At 38.2% G+C, this 14,438-nt stretch overlaps 1 protein-coding gene across 1 annotated transcript in view; it reads left to right on the top strand.

The window, feature by feature from the left end:
- Positions 1 to 8,407, top strand: part of MAL2 (mal, T cell differentiation protein 2) — a 97,286-nt gene extending 88,879 nt beyond the window's left edge. The window contains exons 3-4 of the mRNA XM_078686848.1: positions 1,158 to 1,310; positions 6,941 to 8,407. Coding sequence (XP_078542974.1) covers positions 1,158 to 1,310; positions 6,941 to 7,012 — 225 coding nt within the window. The 3' untranslated portion in view covers positions 7,013 to 8,407. The remainder of the gene's footprint in view (positions 1 to 1,157; positions 1,311 to 6,940) is intronic.
- Positions 8,408 to 14,438: the final 6,031 nt, after the last annotated feature.

Here is a 14,438-nt window from a genome sequence, read left to right as displayed (position 1 = left end):
CCAGGCTTTGGCGGCAAGATGGAAGCAAGTTAGTTCTCTGGTGCAGCAGTTGTGTATATGAGAAATCTTTGCGAGGGCGATTATTGGTATCTTTCGTGTCTGCATGTTTTGTTTAAAGGGGGTGGTTTGGCTCTGTTTGAAGCAGTCAGGTGTCAGCCCATTGCTCAGAGAGCAGCTTATAACCATGGTCCATAGAGGGGTTAAGGCGTGGTTGAGGTTATTATCTTGGTTACATGATGCAGATTTTTCTTTGCTCCTTCAATTCTGTTATCTTCCAAGATAGGAGTAGGGAAGAGCCAGTAAGTAGCAGTAGAATAACTGTTACTCCTGGTCAGAGGGCTTACGTTGTTTACCTAGACCTTCCCACCTATGTCTTTTTTCATAATTCATAATCCTCACACTGGCTTCTTACTGAAGATGAAACTGGTACTGCGACATACCAGGCGCATGTTGTAAAAGTCTGAAATAGTAGAGAGCTTTAAGTCTAGAAGTGATGCGATCGCAGACTTAATTTACCCATTTATTTTACACTTTGGTCAAGCCTATAGCTATTTGACTAGATTTGTTGGATTTCATAATACTTTGGGTTGGCCCCACACCAATTGGTTTTATGATATTCCCTCTTTTCAGAAAATGTGGACAAGTTATACCAGTATGTAACTGTTACTCTCCATACAGATACCTATGCTACTAGTCCTCCTCTGTTACCTAACCACCAACTCTACTCACTATTCGAATAATAGCTTGTGTAGAATATCCTGTGTACATTTCAAAGACCCTGAATGTGCTCAGGTCTCAGTGTAAGTAGTGCCGCTCAAGCACTCATGCTCCAAACCCTTCTTATCCAGGGCAGCACAGCATTGTTCCTTGTTTCATATAGCAGGTCTCTTAGTGGTGGTCTCCAGATCCTTCCCTACTTATGGAGTTGAATCTGGGATTTTATGCATCCCTTGTAGTATTAGGCATATAAACAGCGCTTTATGATTGATTGTGGTGTCACAGTGTACTGAGAGATCCAATAGTATCTTGGTTAGTTCATTTACATTTTAATGTTATATATTGTTTTAATTCAGTTTTGTGGGCAACAATTGAGCTACACTGTGGTACTAGGAGGAATTGAAATGCAAAAATGTAACCTACTTCTATACTTCTTTCAGGATTTTGCTTTCCATTTTTTTGCCTTTGTTTTTTACTTTGGAGCTTTTGTACTGGAAGCTGCAACCGCCTCATTGGCCACCCTTATGAGACAAGAGAATTCTTCTGTTATACACTTAAAGGACAACCAGATTGGTCTAAATGTAGCTGCTACCGTAAGTATTTGTGTTGTGTGTGTGTATACACTCTGTATTTGGGTACATTGAAAATGGTAAAGCTCGAATTGTCATTGATTGTGGTATGCATAAATATGTGAAAGTTATCTTAATATTGTTCTATTGACTTTACCTGACCTTATAGTTGATATAAGCATAATGTAGAGGACTGTTGTAAACTGCCAGTAAGTTCAATAACTTCAACATGCTTTAGCAAAGCAAACCACATTTTTGTACATCCTTAGGAAAACTCATATTTCCAAACAGCCTTTACTGTATCCGGGCACTGGAATGTTGAAGCCATAGCAACCCACCAGCATTGCATTGTTGGGACCAACCTCAGAACTAGTTTCTGAGTTCATGGGGATTGCACATTGTCTGTAGCAGGTGCCAAACATATACGATTTCAATTTCATTTAACAACTTTGAAAGCTACATTGTTAATGGGCATACAAATGGAGGTTTGAAATTGGGCTGTAACATCGTACGCAAGGTTGATAGTTTGAGAGCATTGTGACACGTGAAAGTCCATGGAGAATCTTTACTTGGTCCAGAAGCTTGATCCCAGTCAAGAACAGTGCTTTATTAAAATGTCTTGTAATCTGTTTGTCAGAAGCGGAGGTGTCTATTTGACTGTCTCTGAGCCAAAAGAAGGAAATGTGTTTAATTAATCTTAGCAAATTTTAGGAAGTGTGACAGAGGACTGTTAGGGGCTCTTAAGTCCTTTGATTCAATTTAATTCCTTTGGTTCGAGTGGGGGGAGACGATTGAGTTGAAGATTGGTGTTTGCCTATGAAGGATCCATAATGGGACTCTACATGGACATAAACAGAAATTCAAAGTAGAATGTTTGACAAGTGTTGCTACATCCTTCAAGTTCCAAAGCCAGCAAAGGGCTGTCAGACTAATGCTAAAGAGGCTCTTCACACAACAAAGAAGAATTGCTTGGTCCTCTATTAACTGAGATATTTTAGATCACAGCGGAAAGCTCGAAGGTTTTCTCTTCTAACATAAGTGACTGCCATTTGTTTCAAGAACAAAGGCACTGAAAGATATATTGTGGTGACTTAAGTTCTCACAGTTACCTTACAGACCAATTATATTTTGATATGCTGGATCTGGCTTCATACTGGGATGCAGGCAGAGGCCTGCAAGCAGTGTGCACTGTTCCAAGGAAAAAACTATATTTCAATAAAGAATAAAAATAAACACTCTCATTGGTATTAGTACATTTTTTTATCCAGATTGTTTCAATCTTAAATGTTGCAATATCACATTTATCTTAACAATTATAACGTTGTGACTGTAAGTGTCATCCTACACTGTACATGTCTCTATTCGTTAGAAATCATCTTTAAAAAATGTTTACTCACAAACAATAAAATCCTATTTACATCGACATCAAATGAACTAGAAACACTTTGTGTCATGTGTTATCATATAACTGATGATTTCAGGAGACGGGGGGGGGGGGGGAGGTAATCACTCGAAGTAACTGTACCTGAACTCATAATAAACATCCTCTATTTTAATAAAAAAGTTCAGATTGACCATATTAGAGCTATGTCTAAATAAGATTCCAGCTAATTTGACTTAATATTAGCAAGTAGTCAATGAGAAAGAACATATGATGACGTCTTACATCTATCTGATGTAATAAGGTGGTGTGAATAATAACCCTTATTCGAACCTCCTAAACTGATGCATAGAATCTCTACATGGCATTGAACTTATCTGCATGTGCGTGTAAAATCCAAGTGTAGTCTACTGGCTCTGCGTAATCTATATGAATTTATGGGCTACCCGTTCTGTGTCTAGAGAAGATAAACGTAATATACGTACATTATTTTCTCAGTATATACATTGTGTGTATGTTCAGGAGCAATGTTTATCAAAGGTCACTTGATTACCATGTCTCCCGAATACAGGAGCGATAGTATGCTGCAGCAGTAGATGGGGCATTCGCAGCACCTACTAAAAAGTAATAAACTGGCCTCGAGTACATAACGTTGTCAAAGAAGTACATTGTGAGCTAATACCACAGAGCTATCACAAGAGAATATTTTGCTCTTATGCTTGGATTCTACAAATATATGACCATGCGTAAGTGATCAATGATTCAAGCACCAAATAAACTGTTGGTAACTGTACAACTATTGTGAACAGCCTGTATTATTACTCAAGTCAACTGGATTTGGCTGGTTGTTCGCCCTTCTATTGTGTAACATATACTGAAAAAAACTGACCTGTTCTATATCAGTGATGTACCAATAAACGTCCAACGTTTTCTCTTGATCAATGTGAGTATAAGGCCCACTGATTAGACATCTACGTAAAAAATGGACCGTATATTAATATTAGCCTGTTCACGAATTGTTATCTCATTGTTAGTAACTCTGAATTCTCAAACGAACAATGCTGTTCCACCTACCTACTGGTTAACATTTGCCTCAGTCGCTGTATTGTTGCTAGAACGCGTTGTGTTAGTCAAGAAGTTCTAAATTGTTTTTCTGTGAACAAATGAAAATGTGTGCAGCTCGTTTAACTATTGTTGTATGTGAAAACATGTCATGTTTAATAATAGAACAAAATGTTAAGCTCATACCTGTGATGAAGAAAAGTATCTCCGTTTCTGCCGGTAAGCTGTCTAGAATTCAGCAGTCCATTAGGAATTACCGCGGAAGGATACCATACGCTATTAAGAGTGCCGAGCCTGAGCGTAAACGTCACTAATAGAATATATTTATGGGAATGGTAGTATGTTTAACTATCGTCCATCATTCACGCTTATTGAAAGAGTACCGAACCTCCGCATGGACGTCACTGTGTGAATGGATTAGTAGGAGTGGTAATGTACTTAACTATCGACAATTATTCACGTGGTTCCTACCATAAACTATTTACGCTATTATCAAGCTCAGTGTCCGCACGATGTTACATAAAGTATATATAACTACTCGACAATTCCGGGTTAAAGTTTTGATGATATCAAAGTACCCTCAAGGGTCTGTATCAGATAGAATGATTATTTGCGTCGTACTGTCTGCCCCTAGCAGAAAAACAGTATTATATGTGAGCCTATTCAACAATGATGAAATTACGCTCGATGATAATGGTAGCTGTAGGTGTAATGACTCTACACAATTGCCTTTACCTGTATTTCTATTGATAACAATGGGTGTGATGACTCTAAACATTTAACATTACAAATCTATCTTGTGGTTAACTGTATGGTTGACGGTGTCCAAGTGGTATAACTAATGACTATCTCAAATATAGTAACAGTCTCAATAGCATGTTAACAACAGTTTATTTGGTGCGCATTCTTGAATCATTGATCACTTACGCATGGTCATATATTTGTAGAATCCAAGCATAAGAGCAAAATATTCTCGCGTGATAGCTCTGTGGTATTAGCTCACGATGTACTTCTTTGACAACGTTATGTACTCGAGGACAGTTTATTACTTTTTAGTAGGTGCTGCGAATGCCCCATCTACTGCTGCAGCATACTATCGCTCCTGTATTCGGGAGACCTGGTAATCAAGTGACCTTTGATAAACATTGCTCCTGAACATACACACAATGTATATACTGAGACAATAATGTACGTATATTACGTTTATCTTCTCTAGACACAGAACGGGTAGCGCATAAATTCATCTACATTACGCAGAGCCAGAAGACTACACTTGGATTTCACACGCATAGGTAGATAAGTTCAATGCCGTGTAGAGATTCTATGCATCAGTTTAGGTGGTTCGAATAAGGGCTATTATTTACACCACCTTATTACATCAGATAGATGTAAGACTTCATAATATGTTCTTTCCCATTAACTACTCGCTAATAAGTCAAATCAGCTGGAATCTTATTTAGACATAGCTGTAATGTGGGCAATCTGAACTTTTTTTATTAAAATAGAGGATGTTGATTATGAGTTCAGGTACAGTTACTTCGAGTGATTACCCCCCCTCCCCCCCAGTGTCTATCTACCTTTTACAGTGTGTATATATAACTGAAATGTATGCATGTTTTTGTATTTCTAGGATATTGCCCCTGACAAAGGGAGTATAATTTCCCGAAATGCATTGGGGCTACGCATCTCCTGAAATCATCAGTTATATGATAACACATGACACAGTGTTTCTAGTTCATTTGATGTCGATATAAATAGGATTTTATTGTTTGCGAGTAAACATTTTATGAGGATGATTTCTAATGTATAGAGACATGTACAGTGTAGGATGACACTTAGTCACAACGTTATAATTGTTAAGATCCATGTGATATTGCAACATTTAAGATTGAAACAATCTGGATAAAAAATGTACTAATACTAATGAGTGTTTATTTTTATTCCAATTATTGATTCTGTATTGAAATATAGTTTTTTCCTTGGAACAGTGCACACTGCATGCAGGCCTCTGCCTGCATCCCAGTATAGTATTCACATTGTGTAACCAACACAATTTGGTAATGTAGCACCCATTTTCGAAATACAGGTTAAAATGATAAACCAGTTAATTATATTGATTGCGTGTGTGCCTCTACTCCAGCTTTTTTCTGGACCTGGCTTCATGCCAGATCCAGCAGGTTCAAGGTGTAATATTGGACTCCAATCCAAAACAAAAAAGATTCCTGTAATTTAACGTAGGGGACAAGTGACATTCACACAGATGTCGGGGTAAATAAGCAATGGACAATTTGGGTTGGATCTAATATTTATAAAGGAGCATGTCGTGTGATGTATTTTTTTGTTAGGCTTTAAATTTAGGTTTGCCCTACCGAACGAATGAATGAGGGGAAAGTCTTACGGTCGTAAACATTATTTTCTATAATGATGTATACAAGTTATCTTCAATGTAAACTGTTTTTGCAAATTATTAAAAAAAAATTTAAAAATGGGAAAGTGGCCTTTCTTGCAGATGGGATACAGTGTGCCTATACACTATCCCATTGCAATGCGGATTGACCCGAAAATCTTTCACTGTGATTGGATCGTAAACTTTTTTTATATTGCTGTTAGATTACATGTCTGTTCAGTTACATTTAGAGTTCTATACAATTAACTCGTCATTGGGGTGACCTTTAGAAGTTCGGACTTAACTTATATAGAAGTTTTTGACTTGTTTTAGTCCGGCAATACATAGGGTTACACAAAAACTATTACAGAAAATGCTTGACTCCAAAATGGTTCATTTTATGACTGGGTCTGTTTTTTTTTTTTTTTTACTGAACCGCCAATAAAAACAACGGATGTTATAGTAGTACAATGTGAGGTACAAACTCCATGCATGGCACATGAGACCATCAAGAAACGTGTACTTGCAAAACTTAATTCTGTATTCCTGTATTTCCAAAAGAATTGTCATAAATGCATGTGCATTCAGCATTTTAAAGTCACACCTTTAACAAATGGCACAAAGGCGAGAGAGCTTCTGAGCATTTGTAATGTTCTCTGGAAGATTTAAAGCTTGCCCATAATCAACGTGGGAGAAAATGTTTGCAAGTAAGCATCTTTTTCTTGCTGGTCTCTAAGAATCTTGTAATACAAAATAATGTATTAACATCTCAAGCCTGACAACTCGAATACATCAATGACTTAGACGTTTCATATTTCTTTTCAGATTTTTGCATTTGCTGTTACTTTATGTTATGGTTGCAGTATGGTCCTCGGATTTCGCAGATGGAAAGTATAACGCAAAAAACAATCCCTGAATAAAAATCTTCCAACAGAATGATGACATTTTGGGAAGAAGCACTTCAATACAGTTTTACCGTGAATGCTGACGATTGTCCATTGTTCTACAAAACAAAGTGTTTGTGGCCAAATTGAAATATGCTGACTATGAGATAATGGAATATTAATAACCAATGCAGCTCAAAAAGTTAGGTTTCCTCATTCAAAACAATGTTGTAGAATAAATCCAATTATTTTAACAAACTGCAGTTTAAGGAATCCTTCCCATCTGGTGGGTGAATCTGTTAATTATTGGAGAAGCTTATGTATACATACTTTTCAGAGAGAGAATGTTTTGTTTGTTGCCCCCAGCCTCTCTGTGTATGTAGTCTTTTGTATTTAGGGGCATCATAGCACACTTGAGGTTTTATCATGGTTTATAGTTTGACAAATGTTAGGCAGTGTTTCTAACAAGCACTGTATTATCTAAAATTTCTGTTCCAAATAATACAGTGGTGACCCTTCATAATTCCTGCTACTGCAGTCTTACAGCCTGCACAAGTCTTGAGCATTGTTGTGGCTCTATAAAATGGTAAACAGTCTATAAGAAGACTTAAACATGGAATTGTCTGCCTTACTACTAGTAATAACGTGGGTGATTGTGACCTTAAAATAAAACTGAATGTTCGCTGCAGTGCAAATGTGCCAATCATATAAAACTCGTAAGGACGTTTTTAAATGCATTTTTTTTTTAATTGTTTGTCCAAGACACAGATATTGGGCCAGTTATATATTAGAATTCAGATATGGTCATGGCTAGAATGTTTCTCTCTTGATATCACATGTGTATATTGTTTTTTCATTCACATTTTTCTTTTTGGTTTTATATCTTTGTGCCAGTTTGATAATACCAAACTAGTTTACTTTTTTCATCATATTTTTATGGATAGTTCTTCATTGTTTTTTCATCATATTTGAATGGTGTTTATATTTTAAATCTGAACAAATATTTTGGTTACATATGGTCTGTCACAGGTTCTAATGCTTCTGGTTATGTACTGAGAAATTCGGCCTGATTTAAAATATATATTTATATTCATAATTCGCTGTTGTCTACAGTCTTTTTGTTTAGCCACCAACCTACTGTGCTATGTGACAAGTCTGCATTCTTTTGTGAGGTACTGAAACAGAAGATGGTCATTTATATTTGCCAGTATTTGATTAGCAAAGATGTATGTTGTGTAAGAATGGCACATTTTATCATATTTGGTTTCTACAGTGCTGTACAGTGTATTATTATTTTTACAGTTTATACTGTGACATGCTAACTATAGTTTACATATAAATCACATGAACAATTTTAATGTTGGTTACATGGCAACTAGTTCCAAGAAATATAAAACTTTTGCCAGTCTGCTTTGTTTCCATTTCTCTTCTAATTGTATTTATGGTGTTGTTGAGCGCATGTAATCAAATGTGTACTATCCTTTCCTTGCCATTTGAAGTTGCTAATGATAATGCGGGTTGAAAGAGCAGGTTCAATATTTTCATTTCATCGTAGTAAATTTCAATGGATCCTTGCGACTCGGTTGAAGGTGTTCATCTAATGCAATAGAGGTTTAGTACAATGGTAAAAAAGAAAGGGATCAGCTGTATTTGGGTTCCCGTATATGTTTTTGACCTGACTAGATCCTGAACTGATTCCCTGAAACAAGGGCATAGTGAACCCCCTGCTATATCAGCTTCAGCGTGGGCCCTGCCAGATCGATCAAATTATTATTTTATTTTTGACTGATCTGGGGCTTGATGATCATAAGACAGAAGAAGAACCCTTACAAATAATGCTGAAATAAAGATGACTGCATAGTACAGCTGTGGGTAAGGTGATCAAGGTGTGGCAAGGAACAAAACAGGGTTATGACTGTACAAGAAATGATAACAATTGCAAAGAAAAAAATAAGTGAGGCAGAAGGATTAGAAGTGCTGAAGAAAGAAGGAAAGTAAAATGCTAAGAAGGAATGAAGGACTGGATGAAAAAAAGGAAACTCGGACAGAATAAAAGTTGAAGGAATGGAAGAAGAACAGAAAGAAGGAAAGCATGTGGAAAGAGGAAAAGAAAGGAATAAAGAAAATGTACTATTGAGAACAGTTGTAATGGACCTTCCCAGATAGCTATGGCATTGAATTCTTTACTCGCTCATGTAGTGTCATATGGCTCCAAGTGGGGGAGGTATTTCATTTTTCTGGCTACTCCTTTCTCTGAATGTAATTTTCAGTTCGCCTCTTAATTGAAAATGGAGAATTAAGACCTGGGATCTTAGCATCCAGCGCAAAAGGGGTGGGGCTCGGGCAGCCCTGTTGCCTTAGATCAACCCGATTCCATACCCAGAAGATCACCTACAATTATCCTGTAGTCTGGGCTCAAATTCCTGTCTCCAACCTAATATGTTACCCCACCTCCCTCCCCGTCCCCCGAGAGAGATTTTCTCAGGCAACGCTCAGAAGATGCAACTATTTTTTTAATCTGTGTGCCCCAGTCTAAGCTTTCTTGCCAGGCAGTATAGCAGCCTGGTTAATGTTTTGGGTTTACAAAACAACTTTAACCTTGATGACTACACTATTCTGGTGGAGTTTCGATACATTTATAAGAGGGGGGAATAATTAACTTAAGTAAAAGCCCGGTAATAGGAAATTCACTAGTTATCTATCCCAGTTCAACAGAAGTGAAAATAGAGACCAACTATACAGAGTCTAAAAGAGCTACATTATTTTATAGAGAACTTTGATTGGCAATCTGAGACCATGTCTCTCATTTCCCAGCAACCAAATGAATTGATATATCTCCTAGACTTTAGATTGCAAATTGACCACTGGATGATGGAAAGTGAGAGTAGTTTAGTTGTGTCCCTCTTTACCTATCGTTGATAACATTAAGAGGTAAACAACAAAAATCAATCAAGTGCTGCACTAATATAAACTGGAACAAATCAAAAACTATTGTCTGAAGAAGAACATTACAGACCATGGATAGGTAATTTTTGCCTTTATTGTGCTGACTCTGGCCGTTCCTGTAAATCTTGCCCAAAGTTCCACCGAAAGGAGTTGGCAGTCCCGTCTGTAGGTGGAGTTTTCTGGCAGGGCTGGCTCCATAAAACTCATTGCTCACCAATTTTCACAGCATTGCTAATATTTACATGCTTCTTGCTCATATCTGACTGTAAAAGTAAATCTGTTTTTTCGAGATTGGAGATGTAAAACATGAATGTTATAATTGATTCAGGGACAAGGGGGAATTTTCATAATCAGTATTTTGTGACAAACATTGATTTTAATGGGATAAAAAAAGGTAGTCAGCGAACCTGTTGGGACTGTTGAGGTTGCTATCCAGTCATGTTGATCAATTACAATTTAAACTCGGAGATGCCCCGCAGTTTTGATTGATTTTATGGCACCTGTGTTTATCTGAACTCAACTCGAGGATTAATTTGGAAGAAGGAACCATCGTTTTGGGTTCTAACTATTATTCCCAGAATTGTTACATTCAGAAGTCCCAAATACCTGTGGAACTGTGTATCATTAGCAATCAAGGCTCATTTAATCACCATAGTAAATTCAATGGCTTTTGCAGCAGTTTATATCTACTTTAAAATTAGGGCTGAAAGTTGCCACCCCATAGATAGACCACAAACCCAGTGCTATATCACCATGTAGATTCATATACTTACTAACATAGGCACAAAATAAGTACTTGAGTAAAAATATAGTATGTATTCATATGGCACTTTCAAACATGTTTTTTGGAAGAGGAGCCCTGTACCCGAATAATTGGGTTTGTACCTAAATAACGATGACACCCCAAAATTTTAGTATCTCACCATTTACCTCCAGAGGTTCCACTTCCGATCTGATCTCGTGTAAAAGAACACTACACCATCATAAGCTTAGCAGAATACATAATAAGTCACAAAGACCACTCATTAACGGAGTTCACGATCAAGGGAAAAGTTTCTATTCTAGATAATCTCAAAATCAAGCCATACAGAACAAATGCCATGAAGGCTCAGAATTGCGGAGTTATACAGAATTGTCAAAGAGCCACATCATTCCAAGCCTCGGATGAGCAGCAAAATCAAGAAAAGTCGGACAGCACAGGAAAGTCTGAAAGGAAATTCAGGCTCATCCCTAAAACCAAGTGTTTCTTATACACGTTCTTGTATAGAAAATTAGCTAAAGGAATAGATTCAGCGAGGCATGACTAAAATTGAACAAATCAGAGGTTTCAGCATCACATAAGTAATTCTAGCACTAAGCCATTCTGAGCAGCTTCAACAACACTTCATTATAGAAAGTTCAGCTGAAATTCAATATTTCTAAAACAATGGGTTATACACCAGTACAAGAGTACTAACCCTGCAGCCAAATTACAGCAAAAACGTTCTAGGACAGTTGCAACATTCAGAACATCAGAAAGTTGATTCACCATACATGCACATTTTGGAAAAACAACCTATATGATATCATTCTGTTTCCTGTTCTGCAAGGTCTGTGGGGAGAGAAGTGACGTGGAGAGTCCTGATGGGGGAGTTTTTTTTTTCAGGAGTGAAAACAGAGAGATAAAGAAATGGCATCCATTTAACTAATATGCCATATGCTAAAATGTGGCCAAACTAACACATGTTAATAAACACACTTCTGAACCATATATCACACTTGTTTCAATTACATGCATATTCATTCATTGTTTGACTGTAATTTATTTGCAAATTTGCAATGTTCAAAATATAAACCCACAAATAACTTCCATAGTCTCTTAACCTGTTTTCTTTTTACCAAAGAACTGAACTGAAAATGTGTACTGTCTACGAGGCGATCAATCGCATACGTGTACCATTGATCCTTGTGGTACTACATCAGTTTGTTTGCACAGATTTTCACCAAATTCGATTTACTTGGGGCCTATCATGTGGCACAAGTGTATTAGGGAGAAAAATGAAAGACCACATTTAGAACCAAATTTGTTTTTTTTTTAATATGCCACTAGTCTCTGTAACTCGCTGGTTGCCTTTCAACACGTCATCGTTGTGGTATACTGGAGTAGTTCTTAGACAGATTTATTGTGGTATATATTGACGACATATTAGTCTACTCTCAATTAGAAAAGGAACACCTAACTCATGTAGTCCTAACAAAACTCGTAGAGCACTGGCTCTTTGCAAAAATGTTTTCATGTTACTCAAGTGGAGTTTCTACAGTTTGATTTATTACCAGAGGGAGTTCTGAACTTTCCGATGATAAAAGCAGTTCTTGAAGGGGCAACCCCAAATATAGGAAAGGAGCTAGACAGATTTTTTTAGGGATTAACTTCTACAGGAGATATATTCCGGGTTTCTCGGACATCATTACTTTAATTACACCAAATCTAGAGAAGAGAACCAAGGTCCAATGGTCAAAATAGACTGGCCATGCGTTTCAATAATCAAAGTCCGCTTTCAATTCAGCTTCACTACTCCTCAGTACAGAGCCACAAGAGCCCTTTTACGTGGAAGCTCATGCTGCAGACCAGGTCTTTGGGGTGAGGAATTCTCTTATCGTCTTAAAACCGTAGGGCCCTGGAAAGAAGCCAAGACTAGATGGCCCCACTGAGGAGTAAGGTTTTGTGGTCTGAGCTTATAACCGATGAATACACAGACCTTTTATTTCCAAGAGCCACCTCTCCCAGGAAACCTATTGTTTAACATCGCCACTGACAACCAAAAGTCAGAATTGCCCTGAATGAATTAAGGAAGTAAGATTGCCTCTTTCGGTTTCTTACAGCAAGCGTAAAGAGAGGCCCAGTGGACATCCCGGGAGTGCTTGATTGAAACCCCTCAAAAAGAAGGAATTTCAATCAATTTAGTATGCTGCCAGTGTGTCCTCTAAACCTCTAGTCTGAAAAGTCTAAGCCGATTGGGCTGTGAAATGGAAAAGGTAAAGGTAACGCCATGAGGACCAGTCATTAGATAGGTGCAATCTTTGGATTCACCACATCTGGGGCCAAAAGCAGGCAGTTACTCCACATGTCTTTTTTCCTGACAATCTGTGCCAGTAACCTAGAGATCACAGAAAATGAAAGGAATGTACACCAGCAAACCTGGAGAGACAAAACCGAGAATTCACCTTATTTGCTCTTCACAAAGGGAATCTGGAGACAGACCAAGCAAGATATGTGCATGAACCCAAACCAGATCCAACTGTGACCTTTCAACACTCCTACAGATTAGGAATAGAGCAGGGTTCAGCTAAAAGATGTTGGCACCGGAAAAAATCCTGACTGTCTATGTCTTAGTTGTCCTCTCCCCAGATATGCATGGATGAGAGATAGCAGTTGACTCTGCCCAAGACTAATTCTGCAATGATTGGAAAGCTATTTCCTGTTATCCCAATTCTTAGTTTGTTCTTGGTAACAGTAGTATTATTAATATCACTACTGTCTCATACTAAATGGAATGCCTACAGTGCCTGCTGGCCTGGATCCTTTTTTTTCCATTTCAACAATCTGTAGATCAGTGCAGGAAGCCACCATCCTTGAACAGAGCTGCAACACAGATCTCTTGAAACACCCTTGACACCATAATCTCCACCTCATAGTTGTTGGAAGCCAGTCTCTTGTGACAGCATATGCTTCATTAGTTCCCCCAATTGAGCCTGACCCCAAATGTATTCACTAGCTACTGTCCCTCAAACCGAAGACTGACTAAAAGCCACTGCAAGCAACTGAAGCACAAATGGAGAACTAGTCAAGAAAACACTGATACAGACATCTTCAATTCAGCCCTAATAAGCTAACACAGCAGATGCAGAACATCAAGTGCACATTTCTTGCAGATCGCATTGACGTCGGTACTATAGGACCCAGTATCCTCAACGTTTTCACAGTGCCTTCTGCTGCCTTCAGCAACATCACCCCCTCTCAAGACATTTGGAACCCTGGCCTCGTGGCCCCCCATCACCACCGTCAAAAATGTCTGCTACCATAAAGGAATATTCTTCATGGTGACAGCGATTTTGATGTCATTTTGAACGTAGTGGTGTAAGTGGTAAGATTTGCATGTGGTGGGGTAAGGGCCAAATGGAGCGCCCAGAGTGAATACTGCGAGGGGGGGGGGGAAACATCTCACCCTTATCCCACCATGCCTTCTTCAAAGGACTCCTACCTATTAGGGAAGCACTTATTCCCATTCGCAGTGCCCTTAACGACTTAGCCATATTACCGGACACCTGGAAACATGCATACGTCGTGTCCCTGGTGATGAAACCATCCGCTATCGCAGCCACACTTTCCAACTACAGAACCATTTTTGTCCTACCATACCCAGCATAGGTCTTAAAGAATTTATTCAACTGATGCCTCAGCAATAACCAGCTCCTCAGTGCCACGCAGGCCAGATTCAGACCCAACCACAGTA

Source organism: Lissotriton helveticus, chromosome 4_1, assembly GCF_964261635.1.
Source record: "Lissotriton helveticus chromosome 4_1, aLisHel1.1, whole genome shotgun sequence".
Taxonomy (NCBI): Eukaryota; Metazoa; Chordata; class Amphibia; order Caudata; family Salamandridae; genus Lissotriton; species Lissotriton helveticus.
Note: the sequence above shows the minus strand (reverse complement) of the source record. Positions and strands in the feature narration are given on the sequence as shown.